The sequence below is a fragment of the Anas acuta genome, chromosome 3 (genome assembly GCF_963932015.1).
Source record: "Anas acuta chromosome 3, bAnaAcu1.1, whole genome shotgun sequence".
NCBI lineage: Eukaryota > Metazoa > Chordata > Aves > Anseriformes > Anatidae > Anas > Anas acuta.
Genome location: NC_088981.1, coordinates 27,272,801 through 27,300,635, shown reverse-complemented (window position 1 = coordinate 27,300,635; position 27,835 = coordinate 27,272,801). Strand labels below are relative to the sequence as shown.

Sequence of the window (27,835 nt, the reverse complement as noted above, 5' to 3'; positions counted from 1 at the left end):
AGGACTGTTAGTCTTAGGTCAGAGGTTGGACTTGATGATCTTGAGGTCTCTTCCAACCTAGAAATTCTGTGTGATTCTGTGTAAATCTGGACAACTTAATCGAATAAAAGTATTTGAAATCCTATTTCATCTTGCAAGCAGCTTCTATAGCTTTTTATAGTCAATTAAACAAAAATGTTTTGATATTTCTGTATTGTATGTCGCACTTGATGACTGAATGGTTAATATAAGGCCCTTTCTTGAGTTTGTTACTAATTGTCCTTAAGTGGGTTTATAGTTTTCTCATGGCACATGTAGAGAAACACAGCTGTTCACCCAGGATAATGGGAGTTCAAGGTTAAGTGAACTTCTGGGAACTCTAGTTTACTAGGCAAAAGACATTGCTTTCTATATCACCATGGGCAGATAAATATTTCCTTAGGTCTCTCTTGTTCTTCAATATTTGTTTCCCTCATTTTCTTCCTTTTCTCTCTTATCTTTTAAATTTTTATCTCTGTGGTTAATTCCCTAGTTTTATTGCAGAGTCCTCTAGTTCTTGTTGGGTTATGGCTGCTGGTTCAAAATTATTCACATGTTCTTCTCCATTCGCATTCTCCCTCTTATCTTTTTCCTTTCCTATAATTTCACTGGTTGCATTCAGTCACCTTCTCAAATTTCACAGACAGGAAAACAGGCAAATTGAAGCTGAAAAATGAGAAGTTTCACTGTTCCGTGTCCATTCTGTTTTTGTAGCTGCAAGACCTCATTTGACTTTGGAATACTTAGATCCACAAAATAAAAATTGCAGTTCTCACTGAAGTTGAAGCTCAGAATAATGTAAAAGAATCCAACCCATGGAAAATCTTATTTATCTCAGTTATTCATACAGAAACTATAGCAAGGAATTTGTACTTGCTTTTGAAAGTGTGCTTCTGAATTAATGTCTACTTTAAGGAAAAAAAAAATGTATTAGATAAGTTGAAAAACTTAAACTTTTAAACAGCTTTTAAACTTATTGGGAAACTTATGAAGAACTACAGACGTGGCACATTTGCATCTTAGAATTGTCTAATTATTTACATCTTCAAATGTAATCACTAGCATAAAAAAGCAAAATACAATAAAAAACTGCTGAATTGTTCCAAATGTGGGATAAATAAAGTTGAAATGTTTTGGTTAAGGTCTTTTGAGGAAATAACAAATGGTTGATTTTTTCTTTATAACATATGTGAAGATTTATTTCATGAGGTAGCTTCACATATTTGTCACTTAACTTGCAGATACTTTAAATAGGCTGGTTTGAAGAAATTAGGGATGGGGATTTACAGTTCCACAGTTAAACCTGACATGATTTGTTAATAATAGTGACTGTCACTATAACTGCATGGTAAAGTTTGGTGTGCAGACAACTATCTAGAGTTTTGATTGTAAAATTCCGGGGGTTAAAGTTCATGTAAATGAACTTTTGCAAAATATGTGCTCTAGGCTCTTTGAAGCAGATGAAAACCTATGCCTACAAGAAATAGATCAAAGGAAATTTAACTATCCACACTAACTTTTACAATAGCAATGATGACTGAGAATAAAGTAGAAATTAAAACTTATTTAAGTTCCTGCCTAGTTCATTTAGAAGATATTCTGACATGCAAGAATTATGTCCGGGAAGAGCAGTTAACTGATAAATATATTGCAATTTCAATTTTAATACGAAAAGATACAGTGCACTGTGAGGGCATTTAAGCATAATAACAGTTGTAAATAATAGCTTTTTAAAAGAAATTAATAAGCCAAGGATCTTCTGTACAGCAAGAAAATACATTAACTAATAGTTCCAATATTAGTTGGCACAATATTATAACCATATAACCATATAACCATTATAACACTCCAGAATGCTAGAAATTAAATGCATTTCGTACAACAAAGTCAGTATGAATAGACAGGCATTGCTGCAACCAGATGATCTGAAATGAGCTGTTTCTAGCAGTGGTCAGCTTGAATGCTTAGGAAGAAGCTCTCACGGTATAAGAAAGGTAGTGTAGTGAGCGGTCCCTTGCTTTGCCTGCCCTGATCCCTTAGGGAATATCCTGACCTGCATTTTTTTTCCATCTTTTTGTTTAGTAGTTTTCAAGTGACATTTTTGCTTTTACAACACCCCATGAAAATTTGTTCCATAAGTTGATCACGTATTAGATATATTTTTTTGATTGGAATGGTCTGCCTGATAATCACATTGGTTTACTCTGAGTTCTTGGATTATGAGAAGCAGCAAAATATTATTCCTTATTTGTTCACCTCCTTTTGACTAGTCACAATTTTACAGCCTGCTCTAATGGCTGTCATCTGCCATCCACTTTCTAATTTGCAGTTTCTCGATCATATGGAAGTTATATTTTTACAATCCTTATCCTCCTTCTTCCTGAGATGTTTAACTTCTCTCTCTATATATAGTTTGACATGAAATAACCAGAACTCAACTAGGAATTTATAGTGTGGGTGTGCTGTTCTCTATACTAGTGATGTCTTCTGGTTTCTTTTCTATTTCTTTCCTAATAATTCTGTTCTGAGATTTGAGCAAACATTTTCACAGAATCATGTACAGTGATTCTATTTTTTCTTGAGCAGCAGCAGCTAATTTGTAGCCACTTACTGGGTATGTGAACTTGGGAAGGGAGGTTTCATATCTAAAGTAATTAGCATTTACCAAGATTCAATTCTGTCTGCTGTTGTATTGTCTAGTGAATCACTGCTTATGAAGTCCTTCTACAACTCTTCACAACTGACTTTTTACTTACCTCAGTAATGATGTACTGTCAGCAAATTTTGTTATATCATCAGTCACACCCTTCTGCAGATAATTTCTAATGATACTGAACAGTTCAGGATCCACTAAACACAGCTACAGTGGCTACCTCCCTGCACTGTTATAACTGATCTTCTGTGACTAACCTTTGTTCCTATCTTTCCACCTATTCCTTTTTCCATTACTTTCTATCTCAGATCCTCTTAGTTCCTTTAAAAAGACATTTGGGGGAATTACACCAAGAGCCCTCAGGAAATCCAAGTTAGTGTGTTTATCAGATCTTGTTGACCTTACATGTTCACTAATTCCATGTAAAAACACTCAAAGAATTGTGAGACATTGCATCCACCAGTAACGGTGTTCTGTCATCCTTCTTCTGTCTCATTTATATTTTTATTTGTTCTACCCTTTATTATGGTTCCTATCATGTTGTCTCTATGGGCTTTTGTTGTATTCACCTTTTTTTCTTCCCCTCAGATAGCCACTGTAGGTCTTTTCTAAAACCTGAGGACACATTTTCCAGCTATTTTTTCTTTACTGATGAGGGTAATTTAAGTGATAAATCGCACGCTATTGCTAACAGTTCAGCAACTTAATATTTGACTTGCATTAAATCACAGAGTGACCATTATGTTGACCCAACTAGATGCTTTTGTTCATTTTATCAATTTATTTTAAACCCTTTTATATTTTTCGTCGCTGTTGTCCTCAGTGCTATCTTTTCCTTCTACATTTAGATTCCGCCAATAGAGAAAAAATAGGTCATTCACTGAGAACTCTCTCTTCCTGATGGAAGGGTTTTCACTGAACTATTTTTGTTAGCTAGTTTCTTTCAGTAGTTCTATATTTTTAATAGCAGAGTTTATCTGGCTGAACTGTCAGTTCTCTACAATTATTTGTGTAAATCTGCTACAACAGAGAGAAGTGAACCCTGGGAAGGGGGTTGTTATGACAATAGGAACATGTGATTCAGATGGTAAAAATTGAATAAAATGTAGTCTTCCAACATCTTGAAAGCTTACTCTCTCATCCTTCGTTTTGATGTAGACCATGATATATATATTATTTACCAGTCAAAGGAATTAATTATAAATAATAGATGAAGGGAACTCTCTAGAACTGATTGTGTTTATGGTAACTGCCTTGTTTTTATATATATTCATTCCAGATAATTGTATCTAATCACATTGTGAATCACATTCCTATGTTATTCTCTGGAAAGTTATCTCCACTCTTTGTAGTTCCTTTGCCTGAGCTTTGATGGTTATTTTTCCCTGATGTGTGTCTGAATGACACCATTTTACTTATAAAGCTCTTAACTCCTGCCGGACTTTAAATGCACAGCAATCTTCCCATTGAAAGAAATACACTATTTTCAGCTTTTTATGCTCTCAGTTAGCTGGAGGTATGAAAGTTATTATGAAGAAGATTGTATTCTTTACTGTGTAGAGCGTAGTGAAAGAGGCAGCTGTTATTTCAGCTGCTGCTGCTGCATGTTCTTTGTATTATCTGAACTGCCTGGTCATAAGTGGGTGTTCTGTGATTGTGATAGCAATGTATGACAATGATACAAAATTAATGGTTGATATAGTAGCAATTGATATCAAAACAGACTCAGAGACTAAGAAAGTGTCATGATTCATCTTAACCAGCAGTAATCATAGCAAGACTTTAGTGCTACCTATTGCTTAACCTCACCCATCTTAAAAATAAATAAATAAATAAATAATCACACGTTAGCTGACATCCCTTTGATTCAACAATATTATCTTCTGCAATTCCTTCTGAAACAAATATTTTGTGAACTGAAAAGGCCTGCACCCACTCTTGTGCAGTACTGCTGGCGTTATCCACAGCAGTTACTCAGATGCCTTGAATCTGCCAAGCTTTAAGCATGGGTCTGGGTCTCCTCCCTTGAAACCCCATACCAGACTGCTCCTGGGCCTGTGATTTCCAAAAACACAGCTGACTGAGAAGGCAGCTGGCATGTGACTAGCTGTGCCTTGCCTTGGGTGTCACAAAGAAAGGGAGAAGTGGTGACATTGTGTTGCAGCCAGGGAACTGTGCCACAACACAGGGCACCATGTCTGAAGGAACCATGATGTAAAATGTGTTTCTTGGCTGATGCCTGCTTGCACAATCTCTTGGGTACCATATGCCATGGAGAATCACATGCTTCTTCAGATGTTTGCAGCCAAATGGCTTGATCACACACCTGCAGTCCCAGCCACTGGAGGAAAGATAGTTGGAAGATTTGGTATATTAACAGCAAGCAGTGCACAAGAAAATCTGAAATAATAGCATAATGATTCTACTACTGACAGCTTATGTCCAATATTTTGGATCTTCTATCGATGCTTTAAATTGTGGAACAAGATTTCCTCTGAGAGAATTCTCAGAAATATGATATTGTCAGTAACGATTTCTTTTAAAGATATTTTTGATTTTGTTGTGAGCTCATTTGTTCAAAAGTGTATACATACGACTGTATATACTAGCGTAAAGCTTCATACTGGATGGGGGAATGAGGGAAGTGTCAGGAAATATCTCATGAAAACAAGTTCAGACTGTCATTAAGGGAAACAAGACAGGCAGTTTTTGATTTTCTGTATTTTGCTCTGAAGTAGCATGGGAATCAAAGCTCAAACTAAAAAGTTTTCATTTCAGAGGAAGTGCAAGTGGGAAAAATAGGAAGGCAGTGCTTCAAAGGATTCTGGATTTTATCCTTCTATCATTTCAATTTGAAGAGACAAGATATATGAATAATAAAAGAAGCAAAAGCACTGTGATTTTGCACAATTGATAATATAAAAGTTCAAGAGTGGTTCTAGTGAAATTCAGGTCACTTTCCATCACTGTGTGTTGAGTTAACTGGTTATCTACTGACCAACTTACTCTGTATTCTGTTTTCACTTGTATTTGGTCTACATAATGCTTGCAGCTTAGATGAATTTCTTCTACCTTGTGTAGCTGTTCATTTCCAGTATGCCAAACATACACACCAAACAAATCTTTCAGAGGTGAAGTTAGAGCCCTGCTCAATTCCAATGCCTCACTACGCATTTGTATGCATCAAAAAAAATTCAAATTGCAACTGCCTTTTTTTTTTTTTTAAATATATATTAAGAGAATAAATGCAAGCCTTAGTAGCTGCTGGCAACAGTTAATACATGAATCAGCTGAAATTCAGTAGGAAGTAATGACATGAGAACATGAGATATGTAACAATGCTTAGAAAGACAACGATTAGAAAGTTTTCAAGAGAGGGATCTATGTATTGCTAACGTTGATAAGTGCCTTCTACTTCAAGGACTATATTCATTTTTTCTCCTCTTTTATAACTCTTTCCTTTTATTTTTTTTTTTTCTTTTTTTCCCCTGTAGTTGAAGAAAGGTATTTTATTTTTTATTGTTTTATTATTTCCCTTTTCTTCAAGAAACTGTAGGTCATCTTCCCCATTGTTTTGGTCTTTCATGGAGGAATGACTTTTTTTTGACCTAATCTGGATAAAATCCTTCCAGGGTTATGTTAGAAAGTTAGGTCGGTCCCAGTTTACCCACATCCTGCTAGCATGTAAGGCAAGGCTGGTAGCATGTCCCTGACTTGTTTTACTTTGCTAGATATTTATGTAAGTAACGTAGTCATTGTTTCAGGTATGTAGATCCTTGTCTCTAGACCTGGGATATGTGTGAGACTTATGGTATAGATCAGGTCAGACTGTAAGGGTGTATGTCACCATTCCTTGGGCAGGTAAGGGTCCATGGTATGGGTACGAGTCTCATATGTTTTCCTCCTTACCTGCTGAGTGTTGTTTACCTCCTGGAGAAGTGAAGACTGATAGTGGATCTTATCAGTATATACAAATACCTTAAGAGAGGGTGTCAAGAGGATGGAGTCAGGCTCCTTCCTGTGGTGTCCAGAGAGACCACAAGAGGCAACAGGTACAAAATGAAACACAGGAAATTCCATCTGAATAGAAGGAAAGACTTCTTTACAGTGAGAATGACAGAGCTGGTTTCCCAGAGAGGTTGTGGCATCTCCATCTCTGAAGATACCAAAAATTGCCTGGATGGGATCCTGCACAATGTGCTGTAGGTGACTCTGCTTGATCAGAGGAGTTGGACTAGATGATCTACAGAGGTCCCTTCCAACTTCAACCACTCTGTGACTCTGTAACTCTTTTCCTACTGATGCGTCTGGGCTGCTGATGGCATCAACAGCCACTGTCTAGCACACAGCACAATAAAACTCCTCCCTATTTGAGTTAGCTGCTGTGGTGATAGCTAACATGGTTTGTGATGAGCTCCTTGCAATCAAGCATAAATCTCATTTTAACTGTGTTTGGGTAAATAATGCCTCTTCTTCCACCATCTCTTTTGCTCTCCCTGAAATGATTCCCAGTGACTGTTGCTCTCATTGCAAATTCCATCCTTGAGATGGGACATAAGAGAGCAGTTTGTCATGATGTAGGTGTTTAAGAACTTTACTAGCTGTTTTATTTTCCCCTCTTTAAATGCCACAGTCAGGCCCAGATAGTGAGGCTTTCCTACGCTTTCTGTGAGTGTGAGAAGCAGGTTGTATTTTATTGCTTTAAGTTAAAGATAATCCTTTGCAGCGTGTGTTCACACTGGCAATGAAATGACAGCAGAAGTGAGGTGAGAGTAAGTGATAATGTCTTGGCATTTGGCACTTCAAATGAATGTGTGCTTGTGAAGTTCTGAGTCATTAATTCTTTTCCAGGCAGCCGTGTGGCATAGCAATGCACTTGAGTCAAATATCCCAGAATAACAAACATTTTATTCTTTAATGGATAGGGAGGCTTTCATTTATTTGACATTGTCATATCAAAAAGTGTATGAAAAAAAATGCAGTTTGGGGTTTTTCACTGTTACTTACATCATATAGCAATCTTAAGGACAGAAAATGTCCCAAACTATGTTCCTTCTAGGACATTTCTCTCCTGCATTGAGCTGCAGAGAAGAACATAAAGACTCTGGAAAATACCATTTTAAAGTAGAACAAAATCAGGAAACACCTGTTTTTCTTTCCTCTGTCCCTCAGAGACTACTGCAAGCCACTTCAGATGTGATAAGACTATAACTGTAACAGTGTGATACTATAAAGTGTTTTTTAGAAATTAGAGAAAACACAAATATAGCGACCACATCACCTGAAGCACTAAGATGGATAAGAAGAAGCAGAATCCACACTTATCACTGAAATAATACCCTTTACGGAGTTTCAAAGCAGAAAAATGTGTTTATTCCAAAGAAAAACAGGGAAGAATCCACCCTCTTTAGCCCTCCCATGTGGATGATATCATAAAAAAAAACAATTTCTTCCACTGATATTACTATAGCCTGCAATTTGAGATGAACAAACAGTCATCCAAGCTGTACAATAGCTAGTACAGCAAACAGAAAACTGAGCTATGTTTGAAAATAAAATAAATTAAAAACTCAACAACCAGGGTATATTTTTAATTCTTCAGATTTCATCAGGTTTACATTGCCCCAGAACATTGAAAATGTCTGTCTCTCTCTTGTAGCAAAGTATATTAAAAGTGACTAGCATTTAATCCATCAAGATCACTCTCCTTGTAATGGCATAGCAGATGGCAGGGCAGTATTACTTCTCACAAATATGATTGCTAATCAATCTATGTACATGTGTTGTTCACTTCACCCACTCAGCTAAATAAAGTTCAACGGCAGAGGGAACCATGAAATTTTAAACTTCTTCTCAGCTTTTAGCCCAGCAATAGCATAAACATTAAAAGTCAAAATGACACCCACACATTTTGATTTTTTTTTTCAAAATATTTCATATCTTGTTGAAATGAATTGGGTTCATAAAGAGGTATTTCTGTCTTTCAGCTAAGGCTTTTCTTTTCTGTTAGCTATTATAACTTGCAGCTCCTGCAGTATGCTGTCCTTTTTCACCTACTAATTATTAAAACTGTAGTTCTGGTAATTTTGTTTCTTGAATATGCCCTTCTACTTATCAGCACTATCACTGCTGGGAAAGTATTCCTGGAACCTTGGTTCAGAGGCAATTGACTATCTCCAAAACAAGCAGTCAATAACAGAGAAAGCTAAAGTCTACTCTGTTCTACCAGTTACACATATGTAGGCTTTTTCTCCCTCAAATTTTTGTTTGGCTGCAGATTTTATTCATTGTGTAGCAGCTTATTGTGGCTTGAATTATGCCTTTCAGTGAGGCTATCTGGGTGTGAGAATGTAGTTTTATTTGCAGTGCATATTCTTAGACATAGTGACTAAATATTTGGTAATAATATTGATGTACATATCACATTTCTGTCTGTGTACACTTGCTGTCTAAAAAGCAGCATCTTCTTTCATTTAGCAAATGTTCCTCCAATTTTTGGAATTTTAATTCTGAATATATATGAATGAACATTACTCCTACCCCAGAACTCTTATTTTTAAAAGTATTTTTCAGGCTATTTATTATTATTATTATTAATAATAATAATAATAATAATAATAATAATGCACTTCTTAGGAGTTTTTAATGTTCTTAATCTTCCTCTGACATTCTTCTAGATGAAAGGTGCTTCTTTAAGTCAAAATTCCCTAACTCCATATGCAGGAAGAGCCAGGGAACTCTGAAGCTGTCTGAACTGAACTTCTAGGCATGTGGGACTGGCTACATTTTCTTTTCAAGCTTATGGTTTTGTTTCCTAAATCCTTCTACTTCATTTGTGTGTTTTTTTTTTTTTTTTCAGTCTGATTTTAACAAACTGAGATGTATATTTAAGTGTTGCCTTTGTTGTGCCTGTAATACCCTGGAAGACTTCTTGCTTGGAGATTAGAAATCTGCAAAGATCTGAGTTTTCCATATGGAAAGTGTACTACTGCCATGCAGAGAACAGCAAGTCCTCTGCCAGTCTGATGGGAGACGGGGCTGCAGTTTTGTAGATGTTATTTACCAGTTGCATTTTTGTGGACACTTTTCACCTGTTTGAGCCATATTTGGTTTATAGGTTATTCAATCTCTGTGCAAAACCTTATTGAAGATGCTTTGGCTTTGCAGTTGCCCCATTGTCAGATGGTACCAATTGAAATGATTTTTTACTATCAAGTGAATGATTCTGTTAACATTTTTATTCTTATATCATGTACATTTTTTTTCTTCCTTTTTTCTTCTTTTTCCTTTAATAAAGCAAATGCTGCTCACATTTTCAAGTGTGAGCTACAGTGGATCTTAGGATGCTATTGAAAAGGTATATTTATTCATTTCTATTTATGCAGTGCTAGAATAAGTTGCTGGATTGATAGTCATAAAAAATGAAAATTGTCCATTATCTGAAAGAAAAAAGGAGAAACATGACAAGCTTATTCATCCCTGTTAGCTCTGTAGAGGGACAGAGAACTACCTTAACACTGAGTTTGTGTAGACTCATACTCACTGAATGAGATCCTTGAGGTGAGAGTAAAACACCTTTAGTCTCTATACATAGCAGAAGAAGAGACATGAGCTGCTGTGAGGAATAATTCAGATCTTAGGTGACCTTAATTGGTTTAATTGCCTGGGGAAGGCCACCTTGCTCTTTCTGTCTTCTGCCATTTCTGTTTCTCTGTAGAGAACCAGTAGAGGCTGTGCACTTGGTTACAGGATAAGGTACTCAGCAGTAAATGAGAGAAATATAAACTCTTACTACTACTGTAACCAACCTTCCCAAAATTATAGGCTGCTCTGTCAGGAGCTTTCACATTTTTTTCTGCAACTGTCTCCATCCCTATTTTCTGTTCTTTATTCCATTTCTGCTTGACCCACCTAGAGTCACAGAGCTGTAATGTGATTCAGGTTGAGAAATATCTCAGGAAGACAAGCAGGCTGCCCAGGACTTTAGCTGCTTGGGTCTTCAAAAATCTCTAAGGATGCAGACTGTGCAGCCTCTCTGGACAGCCTCTTCTGCTGCTTCTCTGTTCTCAGGGTGAAAATGCTCTTCATATGTCAAGTCAGAACCACCCCTGATTGAGTTTATCACCATTGTCTCTTTCATTATTTTTTTTCAGTTTCCATGCACCTCTATAAAGATCATGGCTCTGTGATTGGATAATCTCTTCTTGGTTATTGGAAGGCTGTTGGTAGGTACCCCCAAAAAAGTTCTATTTTTCAGTCTGAGAAAGCCCAGCTCCCCCAGTCTCTCTTCACAGGGCAGTGCTCCATCCCCAGCAATCTCTGTGACCCTCCATTGGATTCAGTCAAGTTTCTTCATGTCTTTCTTGGGGTGGATGTGGTATTCCCACCTGGGTATGGCAATCCAGATGTTGTCTAAAGGCTTGTGGGTAAAGGGGAATAATGTGAACTTCTTGTGCTCTTGAAAAATATTACAATTCAGAAACCAGGAAAAGCATGAAGCAGATCTGGAGCCAGAGATTTAGATTCAGTTTCTTCTAAATATGAAGAGAATGCACTCTCATCTGCATCACAGCTCCCTGGTGAGCCCTGTCACACTTAATCCAAGAAGTCTTTTCTCTAAAAAAAAAGTCACAGAATCACAGAATCACAGAATTTCTAGGTTGGAAGAGACCTCAAGATCATTGAGTCCAACCTCTGACCTAACACTAACAGTCCCCACTAAACCATATCCCTAAGCTCTACATCTAAACGTCTTTTAAAGACTTCCAGGGATGGTGACTCCACCACTTTCCTGGGCAGCCCGTTCCAATGCCTCACAACCCTCTCGGTAAAGAAGTTCTTCCTAACATCCAACCTAAAACACCCCTGGAACAACTTAAGCCCATTCCCCCTCGTCCTGTCACCAGGCAAGTGGGAGAACAGACCAACCCCCACCTCTCTACAGCCTCCTTTAAGGTATCTGTAGAGAGCAAAAAGGTCGGCCCTGAGCCTCCTCTTCTCCAGGCTGAACAAGCCCAGCTCCCTCAGCCGCTCCTCGTAAGACTTGTTCTCCAGACCCCTCACCAGCTTCGTCGCCCTTCTCTGGACCCGCTCAAGCACCTCGATGTCCTTCTTGTAGCGAGGGGCCCAAAACTGAACACAGTACTCGAGGTGCGGCCTCACCAGAGCCGAGTACAGGGGGACGATCACCTCCCTAGCCCTGCTGGTCACACTGCTTCTGATACAAGCCAGGATGCCGTTGGCCTTCTTGGCCACCTGAGCACACTCCTGCCTCATATTCAGCCGACTGTCCACCATCACTCCCAGGTCCTTCTCTGCCTGGCAGCTCTCCAACCACTCATCTCCCAGCCTGTAGCTCTGCTTGGGGTTATTGCGCTCCAGGTGCAGGACCCGGCACTTGGCCTTGTTGAACTTCATGCAGTTGACCTCAGCCCATCAGTGTAGCCTATCCAGATCCTCCTGCAGAGCCTTCCTACCCTCAAGCAGATCGACACATGCGCATAGCTTGGTGTCATCTGCAAACTTACTGAGGGTGCACTCAATGCCCTCGTCCAGATCATTGATGAAGATATTAAAGAGGACCAGCCCCAGCACCGAGCCCTGGGGGACGCCACTAGTGACTGGCCTCCAACTGGACTTGACTCCATTTACCACGACTCTTTGGGCCCAGCTATCCAGCCAGTTTCCAACCAACAAAGCGTGCGCCAGTCCAGTGAGGAGAATGCTGTGGGAAACAGTGTAAAAAGCCTTGCTGAAGTTAAGGTAGACCATATCCACAGCCTTTCCCTCATCCACCAAGTGCATCACTTTGTCATAGAAGGAGATCAGGTTCGTCAAGCAGGACCTGCCTTTCATAAACCCATGCTGACTGGGCCTGATCGCCTGCTTGCCCTGCAAGTGCCACGTGATGACTCTCAAGAGGATCTGCTCCATGAGCTTCCCTGGTACTGAGGTCAAACTGACAGGCCTGTAGTTTCCCGATTCAGTCCTCTGGCCCTTCTTGTAGATGGGCGTCACGTTTGCTAGTCGCCAGTCAGCTGGGACCTCCCCCGATAGCCAGGACTGCTGATAAATGATGGAAAGCAGCTTGGCCAGCTCCTCTGCCAGTTCTCTCAGTACCCTTGGGTAGATCCCATCCGGCCCCATCGACTTGCGCACATCCAAGTACCGTACCAGGTCACCAACCATTTCTTCATGGATAGTGAGGGCCACATCCTGCTCCTCATCCCCTTCCACCAGCTCAGGGTACTGGGTATCCAGAGAACAACCGGTATTGCCGCTAAAGACTGAGGCAAAGAAGGCATTAAGCACCTCCACCTTTTCCTCATTTCTTGTAACTAAGTATCCAGTAAAGGATGGAGATTCTCCTTAGTCCTCCTTTTTGTGTTGATGTATTTATAAAAACATTTTTTGTTATCTTTAACAGCAGTAGCCAGATTGAGCTCCAGATGAGCTTTGGCCTTTCTAATTTTCTCCCTGCACAGCCTCACAACATCCTTATAGTCCTCCCTAGTGGCCTGCCCACTTTTCCAAAGATTATAAACCCTCTTTTTTCTCCTAAGCTCAAGCCACAGTTCTCTGTTGAGCCAGGCCGGTCTTCCACACGAGCTCATCTTTGGGCACGTGGGGACAGACCGCTCCTGCGCCATTAAGATTTCCCTCTTGAAGAGTGACCAGCCTTCCTGGACTCCTCTGCCCTTCAGAACCGCCTCCCAAGGGACTCTACCAACCAGTGTCCTGAGCAGCTCAAAGTCAGCCCTCTGGAAGCCCAATAGAGTGGGCTTTTACTGGTCCCCTTCCTGGCTTCTCCAAGAATAGAGAACTCCACCATTTCATGGTCACTCTGCCCAAGACAGCTCCCGACAATCACATCCTCCACCAGTCCTTCTCTGTTTGTGAAGAGAAGGTCTAGCAGGGCGCCACCCCTGGTAGGCTCACTAACCAGCTGCGTCAGGAAGCTATCTTCCATGCTCTCCAGAAACCTCCTAGACTGCTTTCTCTGGGCTGTGTTGTGCTTCCAGGATATGTCAGGGAAGTTGAAGTCCCCCACGAGAGCAAGCACCGACGATTTCGCAACTTCTGTCAGCTGCCTGTAGAACTCCTCATCCATCTCCTCATCCTGGTTCGGCGGTCTATAAGAGACCCCGACCAGGACGCTAGCCTTGTTGTCCCCGCTGATCCTAACCCAAAGGGACTCGACCTTGTCATTCCCAGCCTCAAGTTCTACAACATCGAAAGACTCTCTAATATAGAGAGCCACACCACCATCCCTTCTGTGCTGCGTGTCCCTTCTGAAGAGCTTATAGCCAGTCATTGCAGCACTCCAGTCATGAGAGTGGACCCATCACATCTCCGTGAAGTCAACACATATTTTCTTTTGGTTTTGCTCTCATTCCACAAAGATGCATAATGCTTGCAAAAAAACAAAGCTTTCAAATTGACAATAAGTTGCAGTGTGAAGAAGATAGAAAAGCTTAATAAAATTAAAAAGTAGACAAAGTAAACCAAAATGAAGAGAACCTCAGTGACTCACTACAGAATGTGTTGACTTAAATGTCTTATCCAAGGGATAATATACTTTAGTGGCTTGCAGTAGATGACTAACAATATAGGGCTTAGGCTAATTAGGATGAAGTTCAGATATGGATTTACACACATCCCAGGTTCTGAGAGAGAGTCAACTGACTTCCTTCAGTTTGGGAGTTTTCTTGTAGACTTGCAGTTAGAAAAAAGGCTTGTTAACAGGATTGTGGCATTTTATAGCAGGTCAGAGAGTTCACTTCCAGAGAGAGGGTATTGTGTTTTCTTAGATAATGGCTCTGACAGAGGGATGGGAATAAGAGACCACACACTTTGCCAAACACAGATATCACAGGGATTATTGGATATTGAATAAACCCTGCTAGGGTTTTGTGCTCCCAATGAATTACTCTCCAGACCCCCTCTCTTCCTCCTTTCACATTCTTGCTGACTTTGGGGTAGCTTGAAAATGCCCCACTCTGCCTCCTGGATTTCTTATACCAGTGATCATCCCTAGGTGAGAAAATGTGTGAAAGAAGGAATTTGCTGGAATACTGATGAAATTCATATTTAAAAAAAAAAAAAAACAACAACAAAAAAAACAAACAAACATGGTGAAGAATTGGTAGGACTGCAGCAAGAGCACAGCTAACTAATATCATTCTCTTCCTATAAATTGCTGATGTTGTAAGCCAAATAATCACAATATTGAGTAACAGACTTCAGGGACAGAAAATGCAAGTGTGTATAATCCTGTCTGTTACATATTTTGATTTTGTTCATTAAAGTGAATAGAATTAATGTCATGAAGCTGCAACACAGGAGTCGGATATCAGTAAAAGGTTCTTTCATTGAGAAGGTGGTTGGGCACTGGAACAGGCTAACCAAGGCAGTGGTCACAGCACCAAGCCTGCTGGAATTCAAGAAATATTTGGACAACTCTCTCAGGCATCTGGTCTGATTTTTTGGTGGTCTGTGTGGACCCAGAAGCTGGACTCAATGGGCCTTTTGGTTTCCTTCCAACTCAGTAAATTCAGTGTATTCAACTCTGGTGTCCAGTTCTTGGCTCCTTAGTACAAGATAGGAAAAGGCACATTGGGAAAAGTCCAAAGAGCGGCTACAAAGATGATAAAGGGACTGAAACATCTCTCCTGTGACGTGAAGCTGAGAGAGATGTGACTGTTCAGCTTGAAGAAGACAAGGCTGTGGGGCTTATCTCATCAATGGGTAAAAATACCTGAAGGGAGGGTGTAAAGTAAATGGAGCCAGGCTTTTTCCAGTGTTGCTCAGTGCCTGCCAGGACAAGAGGCAATGGGCAAAAACTGGAACCCAGGAGTTTCCATCTAAACATCTAAGCACTTTGTTACTGTGTGGGTGATTGAGCACTAACACAGCTTGCCTGAGAGGTTATGGAGTCTACCTCTTTGGAGGTGTGCAAAACCTGACTGTACATGGTCCTGGGCAGCTTGCTCTAAGTGGCTCTGCTTGAGCAAGGCTAGGACCAGATGACTTCCGGAGGTTCCTTCCAACCGCAACCATTCTGTCATCCTTTATTTTCCCAGTAATGAGAAACTTGTAAGGAAATCTGTCCTTAACTATAGTTCTGATAAAGCTAGTGAACTTATACAGTTGGGACATATTATTATACATTTAGATTCAACTGTCTTAATGTGATGTAAGCTGAAAGTGTTCTGAAGAGGAAAAGCAGGTTATACCATGAGGATAACATTTTTATCTGTTTTCACCTTCAAAACAAATGTGTGAACATCACAGAAGCCACCTGCTAATGCTGATGTAAGTAGTGGAAATGCAGCTACAAATGGGACATCTAATAGCTGTTCATTAAGGACAGTAAACATTTTAATTGTATCATTATATTACACAAAAGAAGACAGTGCTTTCATGATGCAAGGTTCTAGAATGAGAGTCAAGTGGCTATCTGCAGGAGGTAGGGTAAATCCGAACAAGAAAACTTAATTGCTTAAAATAAATTGTTTAAATTTTTAAATTTCTCTTTCTTTTCTTTTCTTCTTCAAACAGTGGAAGCTCTGCATTTGGGAACACTGATGGCAGCACATGGCTATTTTTTTCCAATCTCAGACCATGTTCTAACATTAAAGGATGATGGCACCTTTTATCGATTCCAGGTAAGTGTTTTCAATATGTTCTTGACTTGTACAAATGGAGGCTCATTTTATACAAAGGTTTATAGCAAATTGTAACCATACTTCTGTAACCTAGTAAATGGTGGTAATTCCTCTTAAAGTGAAAAATGTAGAAAGGCTTTATTTAGTAAATGAAGACAATAAATTCTGTTAAGATGATTTTGATCCCTGGAAAAATGTCCTTGGTAAGCATGATAAGGCTTAACGTGAAAGTATCTCTCATGAAATAAATTCATCTAATATTTTGCAAGTATAGTAAACAAAATCAAATGATCTTATTGACTCTGATTCCTAACATAGCCTTAATTTGTAAAGGGGGAGGTATTTTTCTTATTAAGCATATGTTAAAATAATAATAAAAAAAAATGTTAAAAATTAAATGTAATATATATATTCTTTCTTATGTGAGGATTTCCTTTTAATAACAAAGTAGTGTGTGTTCTTTGAACAAGTGCAAACACATTTCTGCATTGATGTGTCTGTTCCATTGCATATCACAAGCATATGCAGTGCCTTCAGAACAAGCTGGAAGAAACATTCATTGTATATGTATGTACATCTACCTATATGTATATTGTTCACATATCTTTGTAGTTGTATTTTATTGTTAGATTTCAAACTAAGGTCTTGTGGAATTGAAGTGTTGATTTTCTAATAGTGAATAGCAAGCTGGAAATTCACAGACCAACACCACTTATGACTCAAAACAAATATTACTGCACACTATCTGATTATATATCCTAGAGTAGAAATCAATTGATTTTGTGTGCCATGTGCCACCTTCAACAGGGGTGGTTGTACTCTGTATTGCTCTTAAGCGGTGGTCACGGCAGATATCACCAACAGCTGCTCCAAGATATTTGCTGCTTTGAAATGATCTGATGGTCTTCACTATGAAATTAATTATATGAATATCATAGTTTGGGAAGCCTGCTCTGATCTGATCAGACAAAATCTTTTGTTTTATATATATTTACGTCTTTGATTTGTTTTAAAATAAAATAGTTAAATAAAGAGTCATTAAAGAATAAAATAAAACTAAGATTATGATCTTTAAAATGCAGAACAAAACTGAGATACATTAAAGATCAAACATAGTCTAAAATGTTGTATTAGATGAATTGCTGTACAATACTTCCATCAGTATTTTTGCTTGAGCTCTATTCTATAGATCCACATAAAGGAAGAGAAAACATCATAGATCAAAAGAAAACAAAACAAAAGAAAACAAAACAAAACTTAGTGATTATAACTAATATCTACAGAACACTCTGGTAAGAAAAAGAATGTTTATTGGATACATGCCTACAGTATCACTATATATTTGTGTGTAGATCTTGTGTTTCATACAGTGCTAAAAACCCTGCTCTTCAGCAGGACAGTTAATATCTGTGTATGGGTAATACAAAAAGAAGTCACTCCAGACCTTCTTCCCCAGCCACCTTTGATCCTGGAGAGTGGATCTGAAGGAAAAATTTTCCCTCCCATGGTGTTTCATCCTCCTTAGTGTTCAGTATAAACGAGAAAGGATGGCACACAGGTGAAGGGGCTTACTGCTGAAAAGTTCCTTTTGTAGAGAATAGGACATACTTTTAGGGGTGCTGGTCATTGACTTCTGCGCTGCTACTGGCCTGATGCTATCTCAAACATAGGAAACCAGCACCCCTGCTAGCATGATTATTCTTCTGAAGCAAAGTATAGATGAGAATTAACTCCACAGTAAACAGCTGAGCAACCCACCCTGTCACAGGCTTTCCTCAGAGACGTCTATAGCCTACGTTTGGACATGAAGGTTTACTTAGGGTTAGAGTGTGAAATGGTGTCATTTGATTTATGTAAGTTAAAGATTTAGCACCTATTTTACATATGCATACGAAATAAGATACTTTCATCAAGTGTTGCTTGTTATATACCTGCAGTACTTTGACAGTTTGCTGCTCCGTGGAATTGCATAGCTGTTGCCTTGCTATTACTATGCTAACAATGGTAAAACAATGTAATTTTAGCTGTTGATGTATGCCATAAGAAAACAATTTATAGTGGTGTCATACTGTTAACTGGTGCTGTACCAGCCAGGTTTGTCATTAAAATACCGTATTCTGTACCAAAATAAGACTAATATAAAATCTGTTACTGATGCTGTTAAGTTGGAAGGTGAAGATAACATACCCAATAGGGAAGAAAGGTTTAACTGTAAATGTGTGAATGTTGCTCTAGAATAGTTGTTCAGAGGCTTCAGAAACAAGACCCCCTGAGTAATGGACAGTACTCACATATATCTAGATATTTTAATAGAAAGAGAAAACAGTGCACCTGCCAGAACAGAAAAGTTCAGAGGCCATCCCTGCAGAGAAATCTTTACCTACAATACAAAGATCTGACCTACAAAAAACAAGCTAGCTACAATAATGTTCTCCATTTTTTCATGTTCCAAAGGATGACGCATTCCCTCCTTACAGTAAAATTGCTTCAAGTTTGTTTTAAACAAGATGCTGTTGTATAGAAATAGCTAAAAGCAGTGGAGATTGTGCTTCCTTTGCACAAACGCCTTTTTACAGGCAAAATTATGCTTTTTCAGTTATTACTGTTGCCATCAGGAGGGATGTAAAATTGTAGTTGTAACTGCTTTTTTAAATAAGGTGGCTTTAAAAATAAATAAACAAATAAATAAACCCTTGATCGTTATTTGACTTATTTGGGTGTAAGTAGGTCCGTTTCTGCAATAACAATTTAATTCAAAAGGGGGTGGATCTAAATATTGCATTCCTTACTCAGAAAGGTGATTTATTGCTAGTCTTAACAAAGCAAAGCAGAAACACAGGGTTAGTGATTAATGATATTTTCTGATCCATCCTAAACAGCCACATTGCCTTTGCCTGATAATTTAAGCCCTGGGTTTAAGAAGGAGATGAACACCTACTACCCACCCTCCTCTACCCATAGGCACAGACATATGAGGGGCCCAAATAAGAAAAGCAAGATGAACCTTGGAAAGATCTTCCTGGAGCCAGGCATTACTCACAGAAGTGCCATTCATTCATATCCACATAGGTGATAGTATGGCTGACCTGGTGAGGAATGCCTGATTTACCCTTTCATCTGCTAAACATCTGTATTAGCCTCCCAGGAAAAGAATAGTGATTTCTTCTACAAATTACACATTCATCCTAGGCTTCTCAACATTCTTTGTGGAAAATAGTGTTTTCTAACAACTTCTGTCTTTAAACAAACTCCTAGGATACTTGAAACTAGGATACCAGGAGACGTGATAATCACATTCTATTTTAATTTTATTTTTTTTAATTTTTTTTTTTTTTTTTAGTGAGATCAACTTGCCATTTAAAGTAAGCTAATTTTCAGAGGTGAAGTTTAAGTTCTGTTGTTTTATGACTTTTAAGTTGGAAGGCACACATAGCTGAGAAAAATTATGGAAATGGGAACAAAATTTCTTGTTGTGAAAACATGAGTCTGGTGAAGTTAGCAGCAAAACTCATGGTTTTGGCAAGGTGATTTCATCTGTGGTATCTTCTGTTCTTCCACTGGGAATGCTTTCTGGATGAATGCATTTAACCAGAATGACATTCTGGTCTTGTTTTTCTTATACCTGAAGTGGAAATAAAAATATGTAGCAATCACTATAGGGATCTTTTAACATCTTTGCTGAAAAATAATAGAGCAAGAATTCTAGTGGATCCTTCTGTGTTAGAGGGAATTACATTACTTCCAACATCACTTTGAGTCTCCCTGGTCAGCTAACCATTCCTTGGATCAGTCTTGAGTCTCTGTGAAGTCTCCATTTTGAACCCTGAGGGAGTGTTTGAATATCACAGCTCTCCAGCTATCATCCACAGCTTTGCTGGATCATCTACTGTGTCTTGAGGGAAGGATTTTATTGGAACATAGGTTTTTGCATAAAAAAGAAGCAGGTTATCTCACCCAGCATTTGGCTGATTTTATTTGGAAATTGCAGAAACAAGGACTAATTAATTATCTCTTCAGCTCACGCACAGTATATGCAGATGCAGTTTAGGTTCTAATGAGGGAAAACATTTCAAAACCATGTGTTTTCCTGACTGTTTTAACAGTGCCCTTTTTTGTTTTTAAATTCTCTGCTCATACACACTTTCACCTCACTGCCTTCCACACTCATCCCCTTTCCAATATGGAAGTAAACAGTCACAGATCCCAAATCTTCATTGTTTCCAACTTCCTCAACTTATTTTTTAATTATTTCGGGGTAACAGTGGAGCACTACTTGTGGGTGTCCTTTCTGTATGGGCTTGATATTACTAGACCAGTGTTTTTAATCTTCTCCTTTACCAGAAGATTTTTGCATCAACTGCAGTGAATGTAAAGCTGAATGTCTGTGAATTCTGCCATCCATCATACAAGGCATTTAAGGTCATGTATAACTTATTTTTAGGAAATGCTTGATTTCTGCAGTTTGTAAAGACTCCCTGGTGCCTGTGAGAACTGCAGTAATATGCAAAGAAAGGTTTATGTGTGATTTGAATATTCCTCCCCCATCCCAGTAATTGGATTTTAAAAGATTTTACGGAGTGGAGCAGCTTCAGAAACAGTTCTTTTCTTATTAATATCAACCAAGGGTAGCTGAAAGATGGTTAATGATTTCCCTCTTCAGTAATGCAGTTATACATAGAAGTTAATCATGTTTTATAAAAGCTGATAGGCTGATTTTTACATGTGGATATTTCATAAGTTCAGATATTATTATTGATTAATTTAATGGTAGAGCCAAAACAGTTCTATTTGTTTTACCACAGGATCTCTCACCATACATAGCAGCCGCTGCTCACAATTTGTTTAGTGTGGAGTAGGGGCTATTTTGCAGGATTTTGATTCATGTGACTTTATTAAAAGAAGGTTTATGGATTTCTGTGGTTAGCATTGGTTAACAATACGTCTATAATTCAAGAGAAACAGTATGCATTTGTGAGTTCAAAACCAGTGTTGTCAATGGTCATAATTAACCTTGTGACAGCCTGTTCTGTTCCAAGTACTTAAGTGGTTCCACGATAGGACATGCCATGCTAGGTAAGCCTTATTTCTCTAGCTGCTGACTTGTACTGGCTGCTTATTCAAATTGCAGATGCAGTTAAACAAAGTGCCTTATCAGTGCATACTGATAAAATCTGGCAACGTTATTTCTGCCTCGGCTGATAAACAGTACTTGACTTTCCGTAGACCTTTCTACCGCCCACCTTCCTTCCAGCTATAAGTGGAATGTCATGGCAAAATGACAGATATTCCCTCTTTAATACTTGTTCTTGATGAACTGCTTCATGTTCTTCTGAGGAAAAGTAAAATTCATTCAGGTTTTCTACATTTCACAAAACTTCATATTTTCTTATCTTGTCTTAGAAAAAAGTTGTGTTGAGTTACAACATTTTATACCATGCCTGAAACTCTCCTAGGGACAATCATTACCTATGCAGGGTTTCTAGATCATGAAATAAGGCAGATAGTTGTATATTGTTTGTATTGTAGGAATACTGTAGGGATACTGTAAGGGATGTTATAATAATTCTACAGTGTACTCTGGATATATAAATTTTAAGAAGTAGTTAAACCAAGCTTCAGTAACATTGTCAGGTATAGAGTTTATTTACATGGGCAGAGCCTCCTTGTATTGCTGTGAGAGTGTTTTAATCAGACAAGATGATCCAGCTTTCTCACTTGCACACTCTTCCTGTACTCATTCCTAAACTCATTCCTTGAGACCTGGGGTCTTATTATTGGTCTTTTCTTACTTCCTAATCTTTCCTTGTTGAACAAGATAAATCCTTTGTTCCACAGTCTTCATGGATAACCTCTCCAGCAAATTCTTCAGAGGGATTATTAAATATCTTGACTGTGAAATTGTGTGGAGACTTTTGGAACAGAAGAGAAAAGATGTGAACTCAGCACTCACATTATAGAACTGGGAGAGGCAGCCACGTATTTTGTGGCACATGAGTCTTGTAAAATATGTAAGAAATACTCCAAAGTCAAAGAAATACTCCAGACTTCATCAGCAGGAAAATTGGGGTTTTGGAGTAAAAGATTCCATGGATTTCTGTCTGTCACCTTGTGTAAGGTCACTGTTAGCTTGCCTGATGGCAGTGCTTGGCACTACAAATCTCTGTGCAGGCAGGCAGGAGCCTGTGCAGCACTGGAGCTGAGGGGTACTGCAACTGGGAAGAAGGAGGCTGCTTTGAGGATGGACTCCTGGAGAGCGAAGGCATCAAGAGGCTGCTTGGTACATGACAGAACCTAGCCAGCTCCTGGGAACATGTCTCCCTGAAAACAGAATGTATCCTTCTAATAACTGAATTGTATTATTGTGTGAGTCTTGTGATGAGGTTTCTCCCCTGGTCTTTTCTCAGCCAGGAGATTTACTTCTATTGCTATAATTTATCAAGTATTCCACTTTATCCAGTGTGTGTGACACATGGTGAGGTAGATTAAAACCAGAACTTTATGACTGTTAATACCAAACAATTAAGCAAGAAAATGTAGAATACACCCTTGGGAAAACATCAGTCATTTCAACTACACAAAAGTTTGTCATTGATGGATTTTTGTGTAGAATCATGGCACTGCAAAAATCCTTTAATAGGATCTGATTTTTTGTCATGTTTAATTACTGGTGCCTGTTTTTTGTTTTGTTTTGTTTTGTTTTGTTTTTCTCCTTTATTTATTTATTTATATATTATTTATTTTCCTTTTGTTTAAGTTTACTCCTGTCCCTTACCCTAATTTTTTGTGCCTGGCCTCAGGAGAATTTCTCTTGTCTCTGCACCCACCAATGCCATTTCCTGCTTTGAAAGTAAATAATGGTTGCCTTCTCTCTGCATACAACTTCATCAGCAGCTGTAGATGCTTTTGAACACCTGTCTAATTGTGATACCATAATTCTTTATTTACTAGTAAGAAAGCCATATGGTACTTTGCTTTGGTTAAAGTACATTTCATCTATGGTTTATTTCTCATGTAATAAGGGCTTTACACCATCAGAGACCTAATATGTTCTTAAGAAATAAAGGTATGTTCTACATTTAGCTTTTGGGGATTCACAAATGCATATTGTATGACAATTGTTCAATCTAGAAGTTAGATCTAGAAAGAATCCAGAAAGAATCCAGAAAATTTCAGCATTTGTCCCCATTCTGCAAGAGGTAGATCTTTGCTTTTTTTCTAGTTTTGTGAGACTCATCTGCCTTCTGTGTGTTCTTTTCTTTTCTTTTCTTTTCTTTTCTTTTCTTTTCTTTTCTTTTCTTTTCTTTTCTTTTCTTTTCTTTTCTTTTCTTTTCTTTTCTTTTCTTTTCTTTTCTTTTCTTTTCTTTTCTTTTCTTTTCTTTTCTTTTCTTTTCTTTTCTTTTCTAAACTGCTCATGTTTCAGAGGTAATTTAAATGACTTTTTTTTTTTTTTTTTCCCCAGGCATAACTTACCCTTCAGATAACTTGCAGCCCTTTCAAATATCATGCAGATAATCCAGTATTTTTGATAACTCTTACTGGTTCTCCATAGCTATTATAGAATTAGAGATAGAAGGGAAAGAAGTATTAGAACAATTTTCCCCTTATAACACACACATACATGCATCTCAGCGCTGCAGAATCAGGAGTTGTTTTGTTTATTTGGCTTGGTTTTTGTTTTCTACAAACGAACCCACAGTTAACCTGCATGAAAATGCACAGCTTTCCTTAAGCATTCTGTGGTGTATTTTATCAGGCCTCTAATTTAAATGTTCTGACCTCATATAAATATTTCTCTCTCTCTCTCTCTCTCTTTTTTTTTTTTTTTTTCCTGTACTTTGCCCTGTAGTCTTATCTTCATGTCAAAATTAATTTTGGGCATGTTCACGGAGCTGATTGCAAGCAGACTTGAACTTGTTCCCACTGGGAGCTGGCTGGATGCCAGCCCCAGCCACATTGCAGTGTCTGAGCTGTTGAGTTACACTTCTCAGCAGGTCCCATTAAATGCATCTGAGCACCATGCAGGTAGGGCCACAGCTTGCAGCTGGGATGCAGCTTGTGCCTGCCCAGGTCAGAGCCTCAGTAAGGAGAGCTCATGCCTGCCTGCTATTCCATGACAGGAAGACCCTTATCTTTCACAGTCCCCCTCATTTCAGAGACTCAAATAAGGAAGACATCTAATAATCATCTGTACTTATCTATAATGTTACTTGAAACCCTTTCCCATGTTATAAGGTTTTCTTTCTGATGGATTTTCTCTTTTGGTTTATCTTGTAACACGTTATGAAACCTTTTATTACGGCTTATGTACTTTGCTAATTAAAACTCATGTTCTGTTTTTACTCCCCTGCTTTTATCTCCAGAGGGATGGTGGTGCGGAGATGCTTAGACTTAGTAGCATACTTATTCATTTGTGCTTTTTGCCTGATCTCTTTCTGAGTTTAGTTGATTGGAAATTGCCAGTGAGGTTTTACCAGTCTGTCATTATGCTTTTCCTCTAAAGGTAATTTAACATTTAATAAGGCTCTTTCAATAACTGTGATCTCCCTTCCATCTCTTCATCCCTTAGTTTACTTTCTTCCCAAGAGACTTTCTCTGCCTGAGAAGACCTTCTCTGCCAAGAGATCTTCTTTTGGCATTGGCTCAAAATCACAAGACAGAATTAATTTTTCAAATTTAATCAGGGTAGGAGTATATCTTATTTCTCAAGAGAAATTTGAAGTGTTTATGAGGAATTTTGCAAGTATTCCCACAACCATAAGAACTCTGCCTTTCTACTTCTGAAAAGGCTCTCCCCCTGAACCTTTCTTCAGACATCCTCTACCATAGCCCCAGCCAGTTTCAGTTTAGGACCTGCTTGAGTGCATATAGTATATTTGGTATCCCCCCTCATTGGATTCTTCTTCAATAAGCTCAGCTTGAACACATGTAAACAGTGGTTAAGATTACTGTTAGCAGGACAGTGATGTAGTTATGTTTTCCTTCTTGGGCCTCTTTAAAGATGCACTTTAAGCCCCTAAGGAAGGACAGCTCTTCCCCCCCAGCTCTGAAAACTTAAATGATAGTAACTTTGTGCTTTATATGACTGGCATGGTTACTTTATTTTATTTTATTTTATTTTATTTTGTTTTATTTTATTTTATTTTATTTAGTTTCTTGCTTCTTTGGCATTTGTTGAGTACTACTATTTATTGTTTAGGAGTTTGCTTTCTGTTTACATCTGTGCTTATACAGGTCACTGATTTTTGTGGCATGGTGAAAGAACAGTTGGTAGGAAGAATGACTTACTAGCCTTCCATTACAAAGCAAGAAACAACTGACAAGAAACTTATCTCAGCCTTTGAAGTTTACTTGTGATTTTATTTTACTGTTTTATTTTCCTTCCCCTTCCCTTTCCATTTCTCTATTTCTATTTCTATTTCTAATATTTATCTTTAACCTCTTAGCTCATTGTTGTAACATAGTATGTAGCAAGTCCTAAATTGCAGCTGTTTGTGTTGATAGGTCATTGTTACAATAGAGATAGATTTTTCACAATACATGTTTAACCTAACAGTAGGTGTGAATGTGTCACCATTCAGTCCTCTTGACTTCTATATCAACATTAAAACAATTCTGAGGGAAGTGAGCAGCAAGAGAAGTTTCCATTTGTGCACCTGGAAGATGTTTTGAGAAAAAACAATAGGAAAGAGAGAGTAAAACAGAAGGTTTACCTAAAGAGGTACCTGTGGTTTGAAATACTGCACAGACCAGTCCACATGTTTAATTAGATTAATTGAACTTCTCAAATGGTATATAATTTTTTTGTGTGTTTGTATTTATATGAATGCACTATGCATAAAATAATATAACCCTTAGATTTTTGCAAGAAAGTTAGTATGTTAAAAAGGAAGTTATTGGTGTGAAAAATGGCTAGACTGTCTCATATTCTTTATTTGGTACATGGGAAATATTTTAACAATGCATTTCACACTCTTTTAATAAACATAGCATTGAAATACTTGTTGATGTTTTTCTTGGCTTTCAATTCAGATACCATATTTAAAATGACACTTGATAAATAATTAGGAAAAATATAGGTTTCCACAGATGAAAACAACTTTAATAACTTTGTGAAAATAGGATGTGTTTATTGGCATTTTTAAACAAATAACTCATAGAAAAGTGTATTGAATAGTAATATACCCTGATGAAAACTCTTCAAAATCAAGAACTGAATGTATCCCAAAATATGTTCCATTTTTTCACCTTCTAAAACTGATTCTTCAGGTCATGTGAGAGGTGTGTTGCTAGGGAAGATGAAAAAGAACCTCAGTACCTAACCTTGTTTTTTTTTTGTTCCCTTACTTTTAAAAATAAGAAGAACGCTTTGTTCTTCTTCAATGCCATTCTGACACTAGTACAATAACGGAGTGTATAATTTTCTGTTTTGATGCCTATTTCAAGTTAACAATATAATAGATCTACCAAAAATGTAAATTGATTTTGAAAAACAGTATCAACCCAAGAACTGTGTAATGCTTGCATTGTCTAACTTAAGTTCCCTACTTTTTTTTTTTTTTTTTTTTTTTTTTTTTGTCTATAGACACCCTATTTTTGGCCATCAAATTGTTGGGAGCCGGAAAACACAGACTATGGTCAGTGTGGAAATCTTTCCTATTTCTCTCGGGATTATGTATTATATGTAATCTGTCTTGTTTAATCATCCCACTATTAAAAACATAATTAATGTCATGTAATTCCTATGCAGAAATTGCTGATATTGAAAGAAGTGTGTTGTTACCTTTTTCAAAGTTTATTAAAGTGGGAGTCAGATTTGGTATTATTCTGAGAAAAAAAAAAAAAAAAAAAAAAAAAAGCCTCAAAGTGCACCAAAACCTGACTTGCCATTTATATTTGATGTTTCCTTCAGAAAGTGTAATCATTTACAGTGACAAAATCTCAGGGAAGCAGAGGACATTTTATTGATAGCTGTGCAATAGTTATTCTCAGATTCAGACCCAAAGATGTAACTAGTTTACATCTCTTATTTCTGACAAACAGGAAAAAAAAAAAAAAAAAAAAAAAAGTATTTGTTATGAAAACTAATATGGTTCCAATATGAACTGTATTAGAAAATACCTTATTTATTTCCCTGTTTTGTGGATTTCTATTCACAATTTATACATTATAATTAATTATGTATACTTTGGAAATTCTAAACCCAATAGGTATTAAAGTATTGCAAAAAGCCTTAGGCTAAGCTTTTCAAAAATGGTAACTAAAATTAGATGCTTCTGTACAGCAGACAGTGACCTAATTTTTCAAGAAAATGAATTATCTGTGAGCTGTCTCCATTCTAGTGCAGACTGTAAGTACTCAGATCATCTGAAGACCAGGTCACTTATTTAGGGCATGTGCATGATAGCTTATCTTTACAAAAAATAAAATCTGGAGTGTCTGCTGCCTTTTGGAAATTTAGGTTGGTATTCACTTGTAATAAGGATTCAATCTCAGCTCT

The 27,835-nt window shown here is 37.9% G+C and overlaps 1 protein-coding gene across 8 annotated transcripts in view; it reads left to right on the top strand.

Moving 5' to 3' along the window:
* Window positions 1–27,835, top strand: part of RGS7 (regulator of G protein signaling 7) — a 273,357-nt gene that overhangs the window by 152,481 nt on the left and 93,041 nt on the right. For 7 of the 8 annotated variants that reach the window (XM_068676310.1, XM_068676303.1, XM_068676302.1 and 4 more), the window contains 2 exons: window positions 16,232–16,338; window positions 26,921–26,972. In XM_068676310.1, coding sequence (XP_068532411.1) covers window positions 16,232–16,338; window positions 26,921–26,972 — 159 coding nt within the window. Of the gene's footprint in view, window positions 1–16,228; window positions 16,339–26,920; window positions 26,973–27,835 lie in introns of those variants that run through there. The other variant, XM_068676309.1, reaches the window with a different exon arrangement.